The following is a 24,726-nucleotide window of genomic DNA, read 5'->3' on the forward strand; positions in this document are numbered from 1 at the left end:
AAGAGAGCAAAACAGAATGGTTCAGTAAAAATTTATTATGCCAAAGGAGAATGAACTCTGATGGGGGTTCAGGAGGAGCACAGAGCAACAAAACAATACCATCCCCCAACTTAAGTATGTTAGAAAGAAAGAAAAATTTCAGAGAAAAGCTGCACCACAAATAAACAGTCTAAATAAGACATTTTCTTATTATCGTTATCATTTTTTGTTTCTCAGCATGGCATTAACAGAAAGCAAGAACCCAAATGGTTACTAAACCATTTTGAGCCTCAGTTCAATCACCAGAAATCAGAGCTAATAATAACTATTTCACTAGGCTGTTGTGAGAATCTAATGCAATACTGGAAATGAATATTTTGTAAATTATAAAGTGCTACATAAATATTATTAATTATTATTATTGTGTCATGATTCACCAGAGAATCAGAAGATCCATCACTATCCTTTGCAATTACATTGCTTTATTGGAAAAATGGTATTTGTTGTCATCTACAACATGCACACATCTATCACAGGACTGTTGTAGCTGAACCAGTAAGATGGAAATTCAAAGTGTAATGAGGATTTACTATAATAAAGATCTAATATGCTGTCATAAATTGCTGGAGCCATGGTAGGCCTTGGTAGTAGAGCTCTACAATATTGAAAAACTTAAGTCTCAGAATATGCTGTAGGCTATGAATTCTTGGGGTGAAGAGGGAATAGGGTTTGATGATTGGATAGGAAAGAAGGAGGCATGGCCATGTAGGAGAGAAAATCAAAATCACAGGATGAGGGAAGGTAGGCTTCTAAAAACTACACACGCCTCCAAGAGGAAGAAGCACTACTTTATGCTTTACTGAGCTACTGTTATTTATTTAGGTGTACATATTCTTATCCTTTTTTGCATTCCCTAAATGGGAATATGACTACACTCTTAAGGACCTGGCGATGACTTGAATTAAGAGGCATCTCTGATAATCAACCGAATACCTTTCTGTTACATTATGTTTTGGACGACTTGTTTAATCTTTACTCATAATAGTGTTAACTATAGTTTGTCCCAAGTAAAATACAGAAAACCAGGGTTTTACTGTTGTTGTTTTTAAAATGATAATGGCAAGGTAAGGTCTGGATTTATAAAGTAGATGTGAAGAGTGATCCTCAAAGTCTACTCAGTCTTGGCAAATCATCATATATAAAATTTGTGTTACAGGCAAATATACATGCTAGTGACATTTCAAAGAAAAGCAAAGAAGCCAGAGATGATTCTCTTTTCTAAACTTGACAGAACTTACTTGTAAATACTAGTAAACTTAAGTTCGACCATTGACTGTAAATTCAAAATAAGCTGCTAATTTATGTGTATTAATTAATACAACTCAACTCACTTTAACATTTAATTCACAAACTATATGTCATTCACTCCTGTATTCAACAAATAACTATTGAGCACCTACCATATGCCAGTAAAACAAAATAGTAAAAGTTTTTTTCTCCCATTGGTTCACACTCTAGTAGGAGGAGATGGATGATATATTATCTGCTAGATAATGGCAAGTAACCTGAAGAGAAATATGGTGGTGAAAGGGGATGAGAGAAAGAGAAAGAGGTTTCATTTTATACAGAGTGACAAAGGAAGACATTCCCGATAAAGTGATATTTTAATGGAGTCCTGAAGAAAATGGGAAAATAAGTCGTCTGGAGAACATCATTGTAAGAGCATAATTTTTAAAACACTGAAGCTGTAAGCCTTGAAAACTGAGGCTTGTGTTAATGTGTAACCTCTGAGAAGTTTACCCCCATAATAACAACGGCAAGCACACCATACTCTAAAAGTAAAAACAGAGCAAGCAGTATTTACTCATATGTGAAAGGGGGCAGGAATGGCATCTGTAATTACAATATAGAAGGAGACAATTAACTATAAAGAAACAAAGAACTTTCTCCCCAAGTTTAAACAGATTTTATAAGAAGCAGCAAGAAAAAAAGGTTTAAAGTTTCAATCACTTGCATTTTCACTGACAATTTCACTTCAAGAATGTTAGTGACCAAGGAAAAGACCAAAACCTAGCTAAGAGTAAAAATAAAAGAAATGGAAGATACAAGTATTTTATATGATCTAAAATTGAATTGGTATATTGTCTTTACACAAAAGCTAAATTCAACTTAGAGCTTACGTTCTTAATGACTTTCAGAACATACCAGTAGAAAAAATTAGAAATACAGTCACTCTTTACAAAAGAGTCACCCTTAAGCCCAGTTACTTAAATGAATCAGCCAGATTAAAGGCATGAAGTTCTTTGCTATTAGGGTTCTCAAGTGCTAGTCCCTACATTGCTTGTCTGTTTTAATCTTTGTAAATTAACTCACGTTTTCCCAAGCAGAATAACTACATTTATTCTGGTCTCTTGTACCCAGTTTTCAATCCCATTCTAAGCTATGCCTGTAACAAATTCTGATTACATAGAGCTTCCTTTCACTTTTTAAGACAAATGTATGGTTTTCTACTGTCCACATATACTGTAATTTATTTAACTAGTTGCTTACTGATGGACATTTAATTTCCAATCTTTTATTATTAAAAAAATGCCTCATAAGTAGGTCATACATAATTCATTGTACATCTGAGTAAATATATTCATGACGTAAATTTCCAAAAGAATCAAAGGGTATACGTTTTTGTAATTTTGAAGAACACTGCCAAATTACCCTCCACGGAAGCTGTACCTATTTACATTTTTACCAGCAAAGTATGAGAGTACTAGTTTCTTCCCACCTTTGCTAATTTAGTGTCTTACCAAACATTTTAGATTACTGACAATCTAATAATAGAAAAATGGCAGGCCAGTATAGTTTTAATTTGCATTTCTTTTATTATAATTGAAATTTGGCATCTGTTCTTGTATGTTTAAGGACTACCTAAGTTTCCTTTCTACTTTTTTTCCTGTTTTCAAAAATTTAGTTGGTAGACTATTCCTTATTCTACTATGAGTTGCAAATAACCCCTCTCCTATTTGTAGTTTGTTCACAGTCATTTAAATAAATCTCACTTAAAAATGATATTATTCAAATAGCTTTCCCATCTAAATTAGAACAATTTACCATTGCTTAATATCCACCTATTACAACACATTTTATACTTGGTACACAGTTGATGCTTAATCAATATTTTCTGACTGAATGAATAAATGGCATTAACACAGGTGCTGGAGATACAACAGAAAATATAATAAAACAAGCTCTCTGTCCTCTAGAGAATTCTGTCTGGTGGAGAAAAGAATTATACTACCAACTAACTATAAAACAATGTAGAGAAGTACTTTAAAATGCATGTGGTGCTATGGAAACAAATATAAGAAATTAGATAATTACATATCATTTGCCCTTGGAGAAGGATGAGTTGGTGAATAAGAAAATGAAAAGCATCACCAGCAGAAATACAAGCAATTCACAAAGAGCAGTCCTCATAGGATGGGTGAATATAGTGTTTTATATACGCACAGGACAGAGACTAAAAAGGTAGGCTTGGATTAGGTGGTATAAATCTTGTATACAACTTGAGAAGTTTATATTTCACATTGTGGGTTTATAATGGGTTTCATCTCACATTCTAATTCTTATTAACTGGTAGTGACCACCCAGACATTCTGCAGAGAATTCTAAGGCTATGTCTAAGGTTGGCAGGAAGGTAATGTGATTGACAGTCTGCCATGCATTTAGAAGGGGGCAGGAAACAGGAAACCAAATTAGGCATTTTCAGTTAAGAGGTGTTATAAACATATTTCTGTAATTGGGAAAGGTAACACTGATGTCAATGTAGAAGACTAGAGAAGTGTGGAGTATGGGAATTGTCTTATTCAGATAGAATTTCCCCCACTTTTCTACCAGTAAGATAATGTCTGGTAGACTTCAAAGTGTTCTGAAAAATGAATGAAGGAAACAATCAAATGGAGGGGACTTCAATAGGAGCAGAGTTCATAAGCTTTATTTAGTAGGCAGATTTACTGACATGTGTTTTGACTTCTCAGAAAATTTCCCCTCACATCCTGTCTCTTAGTTTATCCTAGATAGGAGAGGTTACCAGACAGCTTGAAAATGTAATGGTTGAAAATGAAATGTACAGGAATAAAAACAGTAATTCCAAAGAACCACTACTTATATTGAATATTTACAGGCAACTATATTAGATAGAAATGGCTTAATTAGTTCACTTACTCTGTCTTGTAACCCTAGAATAAAAGATTCTATAGGGAGATTTTGGAAGAAATGCAATAATCTATTTGGGTAAAAAAAAAAAAAAAAAACCATAATTTTATTTTTAGGAAATATCATCCCATTTACAATAGCATCAAAAACAATAAAATACTTAAGAGTAAATTTAACCAAGGAGGTGAAAGATCTCTACTCTGAAAGCTACAAGACATTGATGAAAGAAATTGAAGAAGACACAAATAAATGGAAAGGTATTCCATGTTCATGGGTTGGGAGAATTAATATGGTTAAAATGTTAATACTACCAAAAGCCATTTATAGATTCAGTACAATCCCTATCAAGATTCTAATGTCATTTTTTACAGAGGTAGAAAAAAAACACTAGTAAAATTTATATGAAGCCACAAAAGACCCCAAAAAGCCAAAGAAATTTTGAGAGAGAAGAACAAGGCAGGAGGCATCATACTTCCTGAGTTCAAGCTATACTATAAAGCTATATTAATCAAAACAGTATGATACTGACATAAAAACAGACAAACAGACCAATGGAACAGACTTGAAAACCCAAAAATAAACCCAAGTATATATGGTCAACTAATGTTTGACAAGGTAGTCAAGAATAGTCAACAGAGAAAAGGCATTCTCTTCAATAAATGGTGCTGGGATAATTAGATATTCACATGTAAAAGAATGAAACTGGACCCCTATCTTACTCTACTCACAAAAATTAACTTGAAACGTATTGAAGACTTAAATGTAAGACCTGCAACCATGAAACTCCTAGAAGAAAACACAGGAATAAAGCTCCTTGACATGGGTCTTGGTAATAAGTTTTTGGATATGACACCCGAGGCATATGCAACAAAATAAAAAATAAACAAGTATGTCTATATCAAATTAAAAAGCTTCTGTAAAGCCAAAGAAACCATCAATAAAGTGAAAAGATAACCTATGGAATGGGAAAAATTTTTTGCAAAACATGTATCTGATAAGGGGTTAATATCCAAAATATATTTAAAAACTCATATAACTCAATAGTAAAAAAACCCACTAACCTAATTTAAAAATGGACAACGGACCTGAATAAACATTTTTCCAAAGACAAAATTAAAAAGGCCAACAGGTACATGAAAATACACTCAACAACACTAGTCATTAGGGAAATGCAAATTAAAACCACAATGTTAAGTTGTTAAAATAATCACCTCACACCTGTTAGAACAGCCATCATGGAAAAGATAAGAGACAACAAATGCTGGCCTGGATGTGGAGAAAAGAGAACCCTTGTGCAATGTTGGTGGAATTGTAAATTGGTGCAGTGATTATGGAAAGTAGTATGGAGGATCCTCAAAAAATTAAAAATAGAACTACCATATGATCTAGCAACTCCACTTCTGGGAATATATTCAAAGGAAATGAAAACACTAACTCAAAAAGGTATCTGCAACCCTATGTTCATAGCAGCTTTATTTACAAAATGTCAATTGATGGATAAATGAATAAAAAAGTTGTGAGATATATACAGTGGAATATTGTTTAGTCATAAAAAATGAGGAAATCTTGCCATTTGCAACAAGGATGGAACTTAGTGGCACTATGCTAAGTGAAATAAGTCAGACAAAGAAAGACAAATAATGTATGATCTCACTTACATGTGTAATCTAAAAACAAAACAAAATAAAACAGAAATTAACTAACAGAAAAAACAGATTAGACGTTGGGTACCAGAGGCAGAGGGTAGTGGGAGGGAGAATTGGAGGAAGGTGGTTAAAAGTTACAAACTTCCAGTTATAAGGTAAATAAGTACTAGGGATATAATGTACATGATGATGACTATAGCTAAGACTGTTGAATAATACATAGGAAAGTTAAGAGAGTAAATCCTAGCATTCTCATCACAAGGGGAAATATTTCTTTTTCTTCTTCTTTTCTTTTCATTTTCTCTATACGAGATGATGGATGTTAACTGAACCTACTCTAGCAGTCATTTCACAATATATGTAAATCAAACCACCACGCTGTATACCTTAAGCTTATACAGTGACATACGTCAATTATTTCAGAATAAAACTGGGAAAAAGTCATCTTGATAAGATACTTTACAAATGAAATAACTAATTATTTAAGTAAACAAATACAGGGCTTCCCTGGTGGCGCAGTGGTTGAGAGTCTGCCTGCTGATGCAGGGGACACGGGTTCATGTCCCAGTTCGGGAAGATCCCACATACCGCAGAGCGGCTGGGCCCATGAGCCATGGCTGCTGAGCCTGCGCGTCCAGAGCCTGTGCTCCGCAACAGGAGAGGCCACAACAGTGAGAGGCCCACGTATCGCAAAAAATAAATAAATAAACAAATATACATTGTATTACATTTAAAGAATAACAAGTATACCACAAGAGATCCTGAAAAATGAAAACAAATATATTTGCAAATTTTAGAAATAATTTATTGACTTGCCTCCATCTTGGGTAATAACTGGTAACGCCAAGCTATTTTCATCTTAATGTTAGATTCTGTTTTATGATTACATATGTCTTCATCACATTCTTTTTTACAATTATCATCAAGTAATGGTGCAGGAAGTTCCTAAGAAAACAGAATGACATATTACTGAGCAACTGTGGTAAAAAAAAAAAAGTGAAAATTTTCTTAAATCATAATATTAGCAATACTAGAACTTTCTAATGTATTAAAAATTGACACCTTCAAATTGATTCAAGCATAAAATCATGACAATATAGATATTTCTAAAGCAGAGAAAGAGGGTTTACATAATATTAAATGTGAAGTTTAAATTTTTACCAGTGAACTAGAATTTAAAGAAAATACTCAAATTTTTATACTAGCAAAAATCAAATGCTATTGCAAGAGGCTATGATCATTAGAAAAATTTATACACTTCAAGCAAAGTCTAGAATTAGCACTTATGTATTACATGTAATTATTGTTATGTTTGCCACAAGGTAAAAATAAAGCATGTGCGTAATCTGTTTACTGGTTTGTAATTCTAGAATTCAAAAAACTCACTCACCGAAATAATGGGTGAAGTAACAACTAAGAATAAAGACATTTATTTTGCCCATATCACACATCAGTTTTGCACCTGCAAGCCTATGATCTTCTTTTAAAAATGAAAATAGAATTTAAAATCTCTGATTAAATGAAGAGATATTGAATTCCAATTTTTCTTTTCTTTCTTGGAAGCTGACCTACTACTGAGTGACCTACTGAGTGGCTACAAGAAAACATATAGAAACATGGTTTTGTGAAGAGGTACTATAGAAATAATCCAAAGAAAAAGGTACACATGTTTTTTGCAGTAGGAAAGCACTAGCAATAATTTTGTTTTTTATTAGCTAGAATCATAAAGATAATGTGGGGCATTTGGATAGTAAACATAATCTTATGCCACGTCATAAACTAGTCCAAGTTGTGACGTTTACTTTTCAGGATCAAATTTACTTATGCTTAGAATCATGTCAACTAATCACCTAGAAATACAGTAACCATCATATACCTTAGTCTCCTCCTAAAAGATCTCAAAGTGGATTCACTCTATAATATATGCCACTATTAGAAACTGGTTGTATCATTAAAACTCTGAATACATCATTCCTAGCAAAGCATTAATCTCTTACAAAATATAAAGTAACTTAGTTTTCCAATGGAAACAAATATTTGTGAGGCATATAGTTCAACCCAACACAGCAGTTATGAATTTGAATTCTGCAACCAGACTGTTTAGATTCAAATCTTGACTTTACATTAGAGTTGTGTCTGTGGTTATGCTGACCACTAGTAGCACCTCTATATGCCTCCACTGATTAACGGAAAAAATGGAGATAATAGTATTTACTTCATTGGTTTGTTGTAAGTAATAAGTGAGTTAAAAATGTAAATGCAGAGAATGGTACCTGCCACATGTTAAGCATTCAATAAAAGTTCGATTATGAGAATTCAGTCAAATAATTGTCTTAACTATTACTCAGAGCTGCACATTTTTTATTGCCAATATTAGGCAATGTTTACTATAAATATTTGTGTTAACTTTTTTGCAATCTCAGGAACACTTACTAATAGTTTTAACCAAGGTCATCCAAAACTGAACAACAAAAACATTAAAAAATTTTTTTGCAAAAGAGATGGAATGTATATTTTTAAAATGTATACCACACTTTCTTTCATTGATTAAACTATATCAATTTTGAATAGAAATGTTCTAACATTAAGGTGTATAGTATTAAAGAACTAGACCTAAAATATTAGAGACCTCATTAATATGGCTAACATATGTAAACAAAAAACAAGTAAGCATTTCCTTATATATCTTATTAAATATGTCATCTACTCCTAGGGCGGACATTTCACTATTTTAAAAACTGTTACAAGTAAGGTGAAAATTATAATGATTCTAATTTTAGTATTGATAAAACAGATGCTTATTTCCTAAAGCTAAGGATGAAAATGTTCAAAATATGTATAGAAAGTACACTCTAGTAACATCCATCTAAAGGTTATATATATAAGGTTTATAAGATTATATATATATAAAGGTTTTCATATATATAAATAATAAATATATATACATGTATATAGATATGTATTTTTAATTGAGATAAAATTCACATAAAACAAAATTCATCATTTTAAGCATTTTAAAGTGTACAGTTCAGTGATTTTTAGTATATTCAGGGTTATGCAAACATTACCACTTTCTACTTTCAGAACATTTTCATCACTCCCAAAAGAAACCGCATACTCATTAAGCAGTCACTCCCCATTCCCCCTTCTCCTAGTCCCTGGCAATCATTAATCTACTTTCTGTCCCTATGGTTTAGTCTATTCTGGACATTTCATATAAACAGAATTATATAACACATGGCCTTTTGTGTCTGCTTTCTTTCACTTAGCATGGTGTTTTCAAGGTTCATCTATGTTGTAGCATGTATGAATACTTCATTCTGTTTTATGACTGAATAATATTCCATTGTATGGATATGTCACATTTGTTTATCCATTCATCAACTGGTAGACATCTGGATTGTTCCCACTTTTTGGCTATTAAGACTAAAGTGGCTATGAATATTCATGCATGAGTTTTTCTGTGAACATGTATTTCCAATTCTCTTGGGTACATACCTAGGAGAAGAACTGCTGGGTCATAGGGGAGCTCTGTTCAACTTTTTGAGGAACTACAAAAATGTTTTCCACAGTGGCTGCACCATTTCATATTCTTACCAACGATGTTTGCAGGTTCCAATTTTTTCACATCCTCTCTAACACTTTTTCTTTCTTTTTTTTAAAATAGCTATCCTAGTGGGTATGAAGTGGTATCTCATTGTGGTTTTGATTTGCATTTCACTAATGACTAATGATGTTGAGTATCTTTTCATGTGCTAGTCTTGGTCATTTGTATATCTTCCTTGGAAATATGTCTATATGTCCTTTGCCCATTTTTTAATTGGGTTGTTTATGTTGATGAGTTGTGATAGTTCTTTATTTATTCTGGGTATTAGACCCTTATCATGTACATGATTTACAGATATTTTCTCACATTCTGTGATTAAACTTTTTTACTTTCTCAGCAGTGTCTTTTTTTTTTAACATTTTTATTGGAGTATAATTGCTTTACAATGGTATGTTAGTTTCTGCTTTATAACAAAGTGAATCAGTTATACATACACATATATCCCCATATCTCTTCCCTTTTGCGTCTCCCTCCCTCCCACCCTCCCTATCCCACCCTTCTAGCTGGTCACAAAGCACGGAGCTGATCTCCCTGTGCTATGCAACTGCTTCCCACTAGCTATCTATTTTACATTTGGTAGTGTATATATGTCCATATACACACTACCACTCTCTCACTTTGTCCCAGCTTACACTTCCCCCTCCCTGTGTCCTCAAGTCCATTCTCTAGTAGGTCTGTGTCTTTATTCCCATCTTGCCCCTAGGTTCTTCATGACTATTTATTTATTTTTAAGATTCCATATATATGTGTTATCAGCAGTGTCTTCTGATGTAAAAACTTTAATTTTGATGAAGCCCAATTTACTGTTATTTTTCTTTTGTTGCTTGTACTTTTGGTGTTATATTTAAGAAACTGTTGCCTAATCCAAGATCAAAGAAAACAAAGGTCAAAGAAAACCTTTGTTTTCTTCTAAGAGTTTTAGATTTAGCACTTCTAGACAGAAAAATAGAAAATACAGCAGAGGAAAATATCAAAGAAAGAACCTAAGAGAAATTTCCAGAAGTGAAAATTATGACATTTTAGATTTAAAATCCTATGGAGTACTCAAACTGTGAATGAAAATAGACCTACATCAAAGCACATAATTCTGACATTTTAGAACAAGAGGGGCAAAAGAAAATATCTGAAAAGCTTCCAGCGGTTGGGTGGGGACAGGTCAGGAATATGAATGGCATCAAACTTTGCAAACGCAACACTGGACTTTACAGAGGGAAGTTATTTCTAGCCTAGTGTTCTATAGTCAACCAAACTAATGTAAAATTTTCAGACGTACAAAATTAAAAAAAACCCAACTTTATCATCTCACACTTACCCTCTACTTCCATTCATTCTCAAAGGCAACTGTTAGGATGAAGAAGGGAAGCACCAGAATAACAGCTATGTAGACAGCCTACAGAGCAAGCAATCCATTTGGAAGAAGATGGAGAAGTCTAGGGAGATGATGCTTAAACACATTAAGGGGGAGTTTTAGGGCTTTAGTGGAAAGTTTGGAGATGAACTAATAATTGATACAGTTGAAAAAAATGAGGCAATGATTAACTTCAGAAAAAATAATTGGTGTACCAAAAAAGGGTATACATATATAATATAGAATGTTAAATACTGTAATGAATAAACTGACACAACGTAAACAATGAATAACTGACTTGACCAGGGAAGACAACTTAAATATACTGAAAGGAGAAACAGAGACATAAAGAGAATGTGTGGTATTAAATGAGAACTAAATCTTCATATTTTATCTATAAATTGACACAAAAACTTAAAAAACAAAAAGCAATACAGAAATAATAAGGCAACTAAGTGCCATAAGAAAGAGCTGATGGTGGTCTATGCACACCCCACCAACCCCAAACTCATTTTTATATCAATATTAAAAGGAACACCTCCCACCAATGTTAGGCATTTCAAAAAAATTTATTTTGCAGTATTGAGTGAGTTATGGAGTCTCAAAGGGCCTATTACGGGTACTATCTTTCTTCTAAGGAAAAACAGCTTAAATATTTGTTATTCCATGAAGTAGTGTGTTTGTATTAAAACCATCAGATTAGAAGAGTGATTGGTGCTTGAGACAAAGAAAGCTCTTTTGGGAATATCCATATATGATATTGACTATCCAATCCACGAGACCGTCTCTGAAGTGAAGTTGCAACATTAAAGGAAAGAAATGAAATATAGGAAATAGCAGTCTACCCTACTCCCCCCATCTCTCCTCTTCCATTTAATTAACTACAGATGTTTCTTCCTTGCAAACTGAATGTCCATATTGCATTTACTACAAAATTCAACACAACAAAAAGCATGTGACTTTGTATCATTGCTAGCATTGCCAGCATTATTCCTAGTGTTTTAGAAGTCTCAACTTAAAAAAAAAATCTATATAAAAATTCTTCATATGTCTTTATTTAGATAAAAAAGCCTTCTCAGGGGCTTCCCTGGTGGCTCAGTGGTTGAAAGTCCGCCTGCCGATGCAGGGGACACGGGTTCGTGCCCCGGTCCGGGAAGATCCCACATGCCGCGGAGTGGCCACTGAGCCTGTGCGTCTGGAGCCTGTGCTCCGCAACGGGAGAGGCCACAGCAGTGGGAGGCCCGCATATGGCAAAAAAAAAAAAAAAAAAAAAAAAAAAAGCCTTCTCAAATTTCAGTGATTCCACTGTGAGATGCTTAAGGGTAGGGACTATGTCTTAGTCTCTTTTCATCATTAACACCTGCTATGGACTGAATGTTTATGTCCTTGCAAATTCTTATGTTGAAACTCTAACCCTTTAATATTATAGTATTTGGAGATAAAGCCTTTAGGGAATTAAGGTTAAATGAGGTAATAAGGATGAGGCCATGATCCAATAGGATTAGTGTCTTTATAAGAAGAGACACTAGAGATCAAGCACTCTCTCTCTCCCCACACACGCAAAAAGGAGCAGTCATGTGAGCACACAGTGAAAAGGTGGACAGCTACAAGTCAGAAAAAGAGCTATCACTAGAAACTGAATCAGCATGCACCTTAATCTTGGACTTCCCATCCTCAAGAACTGTGAAAAAATAAATTTCTGTGGTGTAAGCCACCCAGTGTCTGATATTTTGTTATGGTAGCCCAAGGTGATGGGGATTTTGGTATTGAAAAGTGGTATGCTGCTGTATCAAATACGTAAAAATAGAAATGTGGCTTTGGAACTGGGTAACGGATAGAGGCTGATGAGTTTTGAGGTACATGCTACAATTATGGATGTTAAGTGTGATTCTGTTGAAGTTTCATGAGGAAATGAGGAACATATTATTCGAAACTGGGGAAAGGTGATCCTTGTTATGAAGTGGCAAAAAACTTGGCTGAACTGTGTTCTACTGTTTTGTGGAAGGTAGAACTTGTGAGTGACGAAACTGAATATTTAGCTGAGGAGATTTCTAAGCAAATTTCTGAACAGCTTGGTTCCTCCTGAATGCTTATAGTAAAATACAAAAGGAAAGAGACAAATTAAAGAAACTGATAAGCAAAAAGGAACCAGAACTTTAAGATTTGAAAAATTGTCAACCTATCAATATTGCAAAAAATAAGAAAGCTTGTTCTTAAAGTACACTAAGGGTTTGGCTGAATAATCATTTGATAAAGAGATCATAGGTACAACTCTTAGGCTTAATCAGCTATCTCACAGAAGCCAGGAACAGAGATGAGATTATACCAGTAGAGAGGCGGCCAGTTTGAACTAAAGGGACTACAGAAGGCAAGATGGTATTAAGGAATTCTTTGACTTTACAGAACAAGATCACAGAGCTATTTGGTTTCAAACATGTGCTATCCTTCAAGAAAAGGGACTTCCCTGGCAGTCCAGAGGTTAAGTCTTCGCCTCCCAATGCAGAGGGTGTGGGTTTGATCCCTGGTTGGGGAGCTAAGATCCCACATGCCTTGCGGCCAAAAACAGCAAAACATAAAACAGAAGCAATATTGTAACAAATCAATAAAGACTTTTAAAATGGTCCACATCAAAAAAACAAAAAAAAAGAAAGAAAAGAGAATAAGGACCGCAAAACTGATTCAGAGATCATCAGGGCTGCCACTCCCACCACAGGCCTGAAGTGTACAGGCCTGAGGGATAAGGCTGTCCCCACCTCAGTTTAAAAGGGTGCCCCACCCAGCTGAAGAGGCATGATGTTGCTACCCCAGTGGGCCTAGAGGGCAGAGGATTGAACCAAAGAGACTTATTCTTGGGCCTTAAGATCTAATGAAATTTGCTTTGTTAAATTTTAGACTTGCTTGGGATCCATCATCCATTCCTTCTTTCTGATTTCTCCCTTGGATTTGGAATGTTTCTCCTATGCCTGTCCCACCACTGTATTATGGAAGCACATAACTTGCCTGGTTTCACAGGTTCACTATTGGTTTTTGGGTTGGACTAAATGTATTTTGCATGCGAAAAGAACAAGTATTTTAGGGGGGACACAACATTCAGTCCATAACAGTGTCTGGCATACAATAAGCATTCAATAAACGTTTGAGGGTAAAATAAATGATTGCTAACAAATTTCTGTTTCCAATCATTCTGCAATTTCTGGGCCTAGATTTTTAACTGCCTTCTGAATATTCTATCTGAATGTTTGACTGCATGTCAAACTCAAAGTACATAATAAGTCAGGTTATTGTCTTTCATTCTTCTTTTCTCCCCTTCTCTCAGCTCTGCCTCCTCCTTACTTTCTCTACAATTATTTCCTCAGTCACTGAAGACTAGTTAATTCCCTCTCCTGGCTCAGGGCAGCATGCATCCATAGACCTCTCAGTTAACCCTTAAATATCTCAGAAAGAAGATATGATTATACCTCTAACGTTCTTTCATACTATTCTCTTACAAAGTGGACAATGTGTGCATGAGAATTGTTAAAATAAAATTCAAAAAATGGTCACACCAAATGTTAAAAAGAAAGCAGGCAACTGGAATTCTTATACACAGCTGGTGAGAATGCAAAATTGCACAGGTACTTTAGAGCAGAGTCTGGAAATTTCTCTAAAAAGTGAACACTTTCAATATGATCCAGCCATTATCTTCTTAGGTATTTGCTGAAGAGAAATAAAAACATGTCCATACAAAGACATGTACGTGGATGTTCACACAACTTCATTTAATAGTCAAAAGTGGAAACCCAAATGTCCATCAACTGGTAAATGGCTAAAAAAATCAGTTAAAGAAAGAAACTCTACTGATATATGTATAGGAATATGGTTAATCTAAAAAGCATTATGTTAAGTGAAAGAAGCCAGATACAAAATATTATATACTGCATGATTCCACATATGTAAAATTCTACAAAAAGCAAACTATAAAGATGGTAAGCAGATTAGAGGTTACTAGGGGCCAAGAAATAGATTAGCATTAGATATCTCAGCAACACTGGATTTTAAAAGACAAGGAAAAAATGTCTTCAAAATACGAGGAAATCTGATATTAAATCTAGAATTCTCCATCCAGGAAAACTGCCTATTAACCATAAGTGCAAAATACTTTTTAAAAGGTATATAGTGTTTCAAAAGCTTACCTACCACAAACCTTTTCTGAAAAAATTATTTGAAGATATAATTCAGCAGTATAAAAAAGGAATAAAGAGGTAGAAAGTGTAAAAATAAAAAATGGTAACACTTTTTAATACAATGAAGACATATATATTGTTTATCAAGCATAATTTTTTTAATGTATTTTATTTTATATAATTGTTAGATGGCTGTCATAAAAAAGATAAGAGATAACAAGTTTTGGAAAGGATGTGGAGAAAAGGGAACCCTGGTACACTGTTGGTGGAAATGTAAATTGGTGCAGCCACTATGGAAAACGGTATGGAAGTTCCTCAAAAAATTAAATATAGAGCTACTATATGATCCAGCAATTTCACTTCTGGGTATATATTTGAAGGAAATGAAATCATTATATCAAAGAGATATCTGTAGCCACATGTCACTGTAGCATTTTTTATAATAGTCAAGACATAGAAACAACTTAAGTATCCATCAACAGATGAAGAAAATGTTTAATATGTAGAATATTATTCAGCCATAAAAAAAATGAAAGGAAATCCTCCCATTTGTGACAACATGATGGACTTGAGGGCATCATGCTAACTGAAATAAGTCAGATGAAGAAAGATAAATGCCATATGAGCTCATTTATATGTGGGATCTAAAAAATCTGACCTCATAAAAATAGAGAATAGATTGGTGGTTGCCAGAAGCAGGGAAATGGGCAATGGTGGTCAAAAGGTACAAACTTCCAGTTATAAGATAAATAATTTCTGTACATGATAAAGGTACAGCAATGGTGACTATAGCTAACAATACTGTATTGTATATTCGAAAGTTGCTGACAGAGTAGATCTTAAAAGTCCTCATCACAAGAAAAAAATTGTAACTGTGAGGTGATGGATGTTAACTAAACTTATTGTGGTAGTTATTCCACAATATATACATATATCCAAACATTATGTTGTACACCTTAAAATAATATGTTATATGTCAACTACATCTCAATGAAACTGATGGGAAAAAAGACTTGCTGCAAAGAGAATAAAAAGCAGAACAAGAAAGTTAAGGACTAAACATGAAGAAAAGGAAGGAACTAAAAATGTGACATGATACTGAGGAATGGAGGGAATGTAAGATATGAAATCCATTTTCCTGTTCTCTTCAAGTGAAAATGAATGATTAGATATACCAAGAAATGACATTTTTGGGAAAAAAATATTCTGGTAGTTTTGTCTTCTAATATTCAGAAATTTCTGTAAGAGTTTGCATTCAACATGTTGTTATATTTGTAAGCCCTAAAATTTTTGAAGTATGCCATCACCTACCCTGCTCACGGTGAATCATTGACCCTATCAGAGATGACCACTGTATCTGTAATCTCTACCATTTGTTGCAATGCCTGTATCTAATCAAACAAAAAATTTAATTGATGTTTTGATAAAATGTCTATTTTGAGAGAATGCTAAGAATAAGCTCTTTAATAATCAACTATTATAGCCATCAATCACAGATCAGCATCCTCCCTCATACTTTCGAAAATCACCCCGTCTTGATTTCTAACCCAGTATCCTTGTTTCCTAAGAGGAAGAATATACATCAGATTTTTTGTTCTTTTCTGCAATGCGGTGCTTACAGTTCACATACATTTGGTAATAAGGATCATAAATAAATAAAAATAAAAAGCAGGCATCATAAGTTCCCCACAGAAGATAGTATGGCAAGTATAAAGTGTCTGTCTCTCTTTTAATCAAATACACCAAGTTAGAAAATTAACAAGAATAAAGAAATTGGCAATACCTTTGGACAAAAACAACTATTTATTTGACTTTTTAAAAAAGCTATACGAAACGAAATTATTACAAACTTTCAATACCAAAGTATACTCCAGTATTTTTTTTATTCTTTTCACCAGAAACACTTATCCTTATCCATAAGATGCTGTAGATATATTTCTTCCCTTTTCAACTCATGTCATTCTGTGCTTACTGCTTTATTATTTTGTGGTCTTTGTTTTGGCAGATGCACAAGCAAAATCTGATTCCAACAGTTTGACCCTTCTCACTTTTTATGTTCTCTAGGGCATAATAAAACCCAAGATACAATCCCTCAGCAGTTAATGAAGCTTAACCTCCCACCCTCTTAATTACCAATGCATTACACCAACTATGGGCATCATATTCCTCTCTAAGCTATTTTACAATTCAGCAGAAGTACTACTGAGCTATTATGTAGCAACATAATCCATGCAGCATGAGAAATCCTTCTTAAAAATAAAATCTTTTGATCCTTGCAGGTTTCGGTAACTGTATAATTAATACTACTTAAGCATTATGCATGTATCGGTAAGTATATTATATTGTATCACTAAGTATATTACTTTGTTGATTTATGGGGGTTTTTGGAGGGAATACTTATTTTCTGAAAGTTGGAAAGAGAAACAAATCCAAAGATATTACTGATTATCATAATTTGAATACAAACATGTCCAAATATTTAACCTGAATATTGATTCAGTAAAGGTATGTTCTCCACATTATCTTCATTTAACTGTTCAAAAGTATGGGGCGAGGAGTGACTTTAATTGTTAAAAGCATTCAGAAATGTAGACTGCAGGGAGTAAGTTAGAAGGTCCTGGGGTGTAGTTGATGTTACATGTTTTTAAAACTCAGAGATTTTAAGATTAGTAATGAGTGAATTATCTTGTTTCAAACCAAATGCAGTACAGATTAGGGGACATCTTAGTACAATTTCAGATATTTTTTCTTGAATATAAAGATAGAAAAATTACTGCTATTACAAGAAGGATGGTGAAAAACACTTTCACATCAGCATACAAAAAGTATTTTAACTGAACTCTCAAGTTAAGCTACTGACAAAACTGATGCTTGTAATTTGGCAAGCAAATCACATTTCTCCTTAAAATGTAAACCAGAAATGTGCTGAGAAAGCTGGAAAAACCTCTCTTTCAATTTTCCTGACTAAGATAGAGGGAAGGAGCAGGATACATGAAGGAAAGGAAATGGAAGTCTGTACTAGAAGTATTCAGAAATGAAGAGAAAGAGTTGCACTAAGTTTAATAATAATATCTTCAATTAAATGCAAATATAATTTAATTATTTTAAAACATTACATTCTAAACCATCACATTTTTAAGAGCACCAGTCACAGAAGGATCTCAAAGCAATTTTGACGTGTATTAACCTCTGAGTTCTACTGCAATCTAGTAGTGAGAATGGGAAGATGAGGTACAGGCAAATTTACATTCCTTATCTAGGTCCTAGCAATATGCCTGCTAATACCATAAACAGCACTCCTAGTCTTGACCAAAGCAGCCACAGGTTTCAGTACTGTCTATTGATGGCATTGACTTAAAAGGAGTTTAAGGGGAAATGCACTGAGTGTCTTGGCATTCTGATATTAGCTTCTGTAATTATTTTCTCACATATATTAAAAAACTCAAAACTGTCAAGCTGTTAAGAACAAGTCTCTATGAGGTCTATATTAATTTTATCAACCCCCAAAAGGATTGAATACTTTCTCTTCTGAATACTTTTTCAGAAAAAGTATTCAAAAGAAAAATAAGCCCTATTTCTAATATTCCCAATGCTGACTTTATGTGGCTTCTTTTCCAAGAATGATAAAACTAATAATAGTTCTAAGATTTAAACATTTCTTTTGCCTATAGCAAATCCATCAAGTATTCACAACCATTCATTTTTTTATGGATTCAAAATAAAATTTTTAAAGTAAATGTGAGGGCTGGAATAAGTGTTTTAAGATTTAGAAAGCAAAACTCCAGATATTTCATTTTTAATTTGGAGCTCCGGAATAAGGTAGGCAGGCTATCATCCCTATCTTAATATGAAAGGTTAAGTGACTTGTGCAAGGTCCTGTAGCTAGTTAAGCAGCAACACAGAAATTAAAATCTAAGCTCAGATTTGAAGTATATTTCATCTTCTTAAGGATAAATATCCTATTACACAGTGTGGCATTTTGCTATATAACTTAGGCTACTTTTCTGCATGCAAAATTCCTTTCTTCTGTTGACTGATGTACAAACATCAATGCCAAATGTGTGTTTATTTTAGTGTTAATATCAAAAATTTCTCATTAGGTAGTGACAGAGAAGTGGGTTTATTTTCTTTTATATTTTTTATCTTATCTTTCATTTCCTCGTTGGAAAATAAGGCACATACCATCTTTTAAAAGCTGCCTACAAATGTAGGTCACTGGAAACAGTACTGAGCTTTTGCATGTTTTTTCTTAGTCTTTTTAATTTGCCAAAGAAACTCGAACTGTGGCTGCCAGGGGAGAACTCAGAATTTTAAATAAGCTCTCACAGTAGCTAGGGAGGGAAAAAAAGAGGGGAACCCTAGGGTCAAACAGCAAATTTCTGGCTCAACTAGCCCTGAAAAGCTTATAGATAGCCTGATAATTTTCTGAACAAATAAAATGTTGACAAAGAAGTGAAGGGAACATATTCTGATTATAGCTCTGCCTTCAAAGACCTTTTAATATTTGTATTTATATTATGGACAAAAGATACACAGTGATAAAATAGTTTTGATAGGATGTACATTAAATATTATACAGGCTAGAAAAAGTAAAAATTTGTGGGAAAATGTGTAATGTATAAGGTGTTGAGTATGCATAAAGCTTGCAAAGTGGAATATAGAAGGGCCAGAAATAATTTTTAATTATTTATAGCGTGTTATATTACTTTCGTTCTGAATCATAAAACTACAACTTTGGAGATGAACATAATTTAAAAAATGTTCAATGATATATTTGGCCAACCAAGGGATGTTTCTTTAACTTCATTTTTATAGCTGTTTCCATTTTTGTCACTTAAAAAAAACATGGGCTGGATCTGAGACATTTTTGCATTCTGTGTACTCAGAAAGACCAGACTGTACTTACTACAGTGTACTAAGAGCAAACTGACCACTCACTAGATTTCTAATTCTTGTTCCATGATCAGTAAATAACAGATGCATGGCAAACAGACTTAATCTTGACACCAAACTGACAGAAGGAAAAGAAACCTTTTTAACAGTAACTCAAACTTTACATTGTTAGCAAGTAATACCGCTTTATCTAACTCTAAATCAATATCTCTGACCTCAATTAAAACCAAGGAATCAAATAAAGGAAAAGATACAAGATACAGTGAATAAGATCTTAACAAATGAGTTCAATATTTGGGTAAAAGGCTGATATTTTGGGATTTAAAATAATGCTTTCAAATTATTAAGATACACTTTTAACTTTTACTTATGGATTTAAAGTCTGTGAAAAAGAATTCTGAAGATGTTAGACTAAATATTCATACTTCATTATTTTGTTACCAAGTATCTTATTACTATATTAATTTATCAAATATCATATGGTTTATTTTCAATGAACTGAAACTCATTCCAGGACATAGATTATTGTAAAGTAATTCATTTTCAATATGAAAGATTTTCTCAATAGTAAATATGGGAAATTTCACCATAATTGATTTTTAAATTTGAACAATTTATTTACCAATATGTTTGATATTAAAAAATATTATATGCTATAATCCTTTAATAAACATCAAGTAGTTGGGACACCCCTGCTGGCAACCAGGTACCTATCCTGGGGACACACTAAAAAATACAACTTTGAAGCTCCTTAAAAGCAGTCTAACCTCCCACTTTGTTCTAACTGTGGTTGATGTTAGTGCATAGTGTATATAACAGGTAACTCAAAAAGTTAATGCAACAAGTCAAGAATTAACCCTTTGCTCTAGATATTAGATATCTCTTCCTGAATGAATATTACCTACCTGGCATGTCATCACTAAAAAATATTCAAATTAAGTTTTTGAAACTGACTTTAGCATATTATGAAACAGCATTTAAATTTACTTCTGAAATTTTACTTTCTTTAATTCTATATGTATTAACACATACCATCATATTGTTAAAAATTATGAAAAGGATATAAATAATAGAGAAATCTTAGCATTTTCAAGTTCTTAAGAAATGTTTGGGTGTGCATGTATGTACATAATTTTTCATTTCATAAAAAAATCAGCTGATCTACTGATAAATGTTTAAATATTTTAACATTAAAATGTAATTTTGCTATATTAGAAAACATTCCATAGAAAGTTTTCATAGAGAATACCCATCACTATATTTGAGATGATCAAGAAAATTCTTTTAGATAAAAAAGTTAACTGAAAAATACTTACCATAGTGTTTTTAAAAGCTTTAACAACATCATGTATATTGTTCTATAGGATTTTCTAAGGGGTGTAACTTCTCAGCGTTACATCTTTAATGCTGACTTCCTGAAGCTCTGACTACAGTAGGCATGAATGTTTCCAAAGGATGATGGATAAATTGCTGGGTGGTTATATAATATATTTTAGGCAGCTGATGGGCTTTTTATCCTTTACTTGTCTTTTAGTTATACACAGTTTTAAGATAATTATGGTCTATAAGATTGTCTTTTCCCTTTTCTTGTACCAGCAATATTTGCCTTGGTTATAGGCTCCAGAAATCTCCAATCATATACATCATAAAATTAAAACTAAGCAATTATAGCATTTTCTCCCTACATTGTATCTCTAAACACTGTTAATGCCTTGGGTTTTGGTCACTCATTTTTGGGCTGTTTGATACAAATAAGTCTTCAGTATAACTCTGAGCTGGGCACACTGAAATCCCAACTGAACATTATGTAGAAAGTACATAATATATATACCTACTCTTATAGGTGCAGAAATTCTACTTCTCTATATTAGTATTCAATATCTCACTTTAAACTACAAAAATATTTTGTTCATTTTTCTCAGAGATGTTAAAAACTTTGTCTATATACTGGTATTATGAAGAATATACATAACTGAAATTTTTATCAGCCATAATTTTCTCATCCAGTCTGTTTTAAATGTGTGAACACTAAACGTTAAACATATTGTGTATATTAAAAACAATACTTTTTGTACTTCCTTATAGAAAAATGAGAATGGCATATTATTCTTTTAAGTCAAATATTGTTATACTGTTACATATTAAACATGTAAGGAATATAAGATGATAAGATTAAGAATTTAAGAAACATTGCTTTCTTAACTGGCTGAATCCTTCTACATTCTCATTAGCCAGTAGCTTTGCATGGGATTCAAACAATTCTCCACAGTCACTTTGATCAACCTCAGGAAATTTTGCATCTTTAGCAAATTTTGAAATTGTTTTGCATTATACTCAAGAATATTCAACATATGGCTAACAGGAACAGACCAACTCACAAATCTAATGATGAAAAAATACACTAGTGTTACATGTGAGGGAAGTGGGCAGAGGGGCAAAATTTTTAGGAGGGCAGCCCACAATTTATAGGAGGGCTATTTGTATGTTTTGGCAAATTTGGTTTTCCAATGCAACCTTGTAACTTCTGGGACTTAGATCCTGAGAATGTGCAAAACAAAGATCCTCGTATATAATCCTGGGACATTAACTACAATATGTAAAGAGCTCGTACAGAGCAATGAGAAAAAAATGGACAGAGACAAAAACCTACTATGAAAAACAAGGAAGAAATGCAGAAGGCTAACAACCATAGGGGAAAATATTCTGCTTTGCTGTAAACAAAGAAACGTGCAACAAAGCAGTATTTCCCCATCAAATGAACGTTCTTAAAATTATTTTTTTAAAAAAGAAAAAGAAACATTACTGATGAGTGAAGATTCTATTAACCCAAAAACTAGATATATCTTCAGAGTAGAGGTGCATGAAATACAAGAACATAATCAAAATTAAAATAGCTTAAAAATGAATCACTAAATAAGTTTTATAATGTAGGGAAATGTGTGTACATGTTATTTAGCATATACAACCTATAACAATTTCATTACTCATCTATACAAGTGATTTTAGTTAAAAGCAAATAATGGCATTAAAATCAAAGAAGATAATTTTTTCCTGAGGATCACACACTCAAATTTATAATTAATTTAATATTTAACTTCATTGAGTACCTTATTGATAAATATTCAATTGTCATATAAAGCAAACTTGCTATTCAAATAAAAACAACTTGTTCTAGGTTACTCATTATAAATAGAAGAATGAGATAACTTTAAAAATGCAGCATCGGGCTTCCCTGGTGGCACAGTGGTTGAGAGTCTGCCTGCCGATGTAGGAGACACGGGTTCGTGCCCTGGTCCGGGAAGATCCCACATGCCGCCGAGCGGCTGGGCCCGTGAGCCATGGCTGCTGAGCCTGCGTGTCCGGAGCCTGTGCTCCACAACGGGAGAGGCCACAACAGTGAGAGGCCCGCGTACCGCAAAAAAAAAAAAAAAGCAGCATAAAATCTGCAATGTTATATTAAGTAAATCTAATACTTAAGACGATTAGGTTTTTGTGGAGTAATTATAATGTCTTTGATAATACATTCTAAGTGCACAAGATAAAGTAAAATATATTTGATGACACTAGAATACATTCTTCAGTTAAAAACACCTATGCTAGGCTAGAGCAAGAGAAACTTTTAAGACATTAAAAATAAATGGTCATACCATTTTAACATTTATTTCCCTTGAAATGTAAGATGGATTTAAGTTCCAGGAGATTAATTAGCATGTTGTTATAAACTGCATCTCAGTAATAGTGAAAATTCAAATATGGGAAAGCCAAGTAAAATATCTGTCAACACTGAAACCAACAGTACTTCTTATAAAGAAAAAATTCCAGAGATATATCAATCACTGAGAATTTATTTCAAATAATCATCTTTAAAATATTATTTAACATAACAGAAAATTATCACTCATGGTTTTTCTTCTAATAAGACAGTCTGCATTTACATGGAATGTGACATTACAGAGGAATAATTTTCATAAAAGAAATTTTAAGTCCAATATGCTGATTTAATTCTTTTGCCTGAGATAACCTTCATTTAAATATTTTAAAGAGCAGCAGTAACTTAAAAGTTATTCCTACATTTTTGAAATCTAAACAGAATATACTTTTTTTTCATATTGATGTGAATAAATGATAGTTAGCATTATCATGCTAGAATGCTAGAATAGGTTAGTGTATATTGGGGGTGACTAAATACAGGTTCACTGGGCTACATCAATATATGGATTGAATCATATATGGGCATATGGTAGTCTAAACTTAGAAAAGCTTATCTGGATCTGGTAAGATGACTTGTTTCCATCTCTTTTAACTGTCAGAAACTGGGAGTCTTTAAACCTGGGGTAAATGAAGACTTTGAAAGAGGTACATGATCATGAGAGTTTTAAGGAAATCAATTCTTTGATCTTCAACTTTAACAAATACTCTAGTGAAAAATGACCTCCTAGAGAATGTGCCAGTGATAGAAGTGCAAGTTCCCCTTTGCCAATCCCCTTTCAAATCAACCTTTCTCACTTCACGAGTGAAAGCTTTACTTCTCATTGTCCCAGGAGTAAACATCTCTGCAGTACCAAACAAAAAGACAACCTAAAATATCTATTTGGTATAGAAAATGTGAATGTTCTAATGACTGGGGAAATTATCCTTTTTTCTTTGTTTTCAGCAAAATTTTAGGTGGACCTAATAGACTAGACAAATAATTTAAAGTAATTTATGTTGATAGACATCGTGTGATTTCTTTTTGTGTATTACTCAGAAAAAGTGAAAAAATAATTTGAGGGACATTACAATAACACAACTTTCTCTATTTACTTAACTATGAACAGCTCACATCTGCAAAAGTAAAAAATATGAATAGAGTTGATGCTGAATCCCATCCCATTCTAGTAA

At 33.2% G+C, this 24,726-nt stretch overlaps 1 protein-coding gene across 6 annotated transcripts in view; it reads right to left on the minus strand.

Moving 5' to 3' along the window:
* The window catches only part of ELP4 (elongator acetyltransferase complex subunit 4), a 243,847-nt gene that overhangs the window by 177,994 nt on the left and 41,127 nt on the right, over positions 1 to 24,726 (minus strand). For all 6 annotated transcript variants that reach the window (XM_067749512.1, XM_067749511.1, XM_067749514.1 and 3 more), the window contains exon 4: positions 6,651 to 6,779. In XM_067749512.1, the coding sequence (XP_067605613.1) occupies positions 6,651 to 6,779 (129 nt within the window). The remainder of the gene's footprint in view (positions 1 to 6,650; positions 6,780 to 24,726) is intronic.

This window comes from Pseudorca crassidens, chromosome 9 (genome assembly GCF_039906515.1).
Source record: "Pseudorca crassidens isolate mPseCra1 chromosome 9, mPseCra1.hap1, whole genome shotgun sequence".
In the NCBI taxonomy this organism is placed as follows: domain Eukaryota; kingdom Metazoa; phylum Chordata; class Mammalia; order Artiodactyla; family Delphinidae; genus Pseudorca; species Pseudorca crassidens.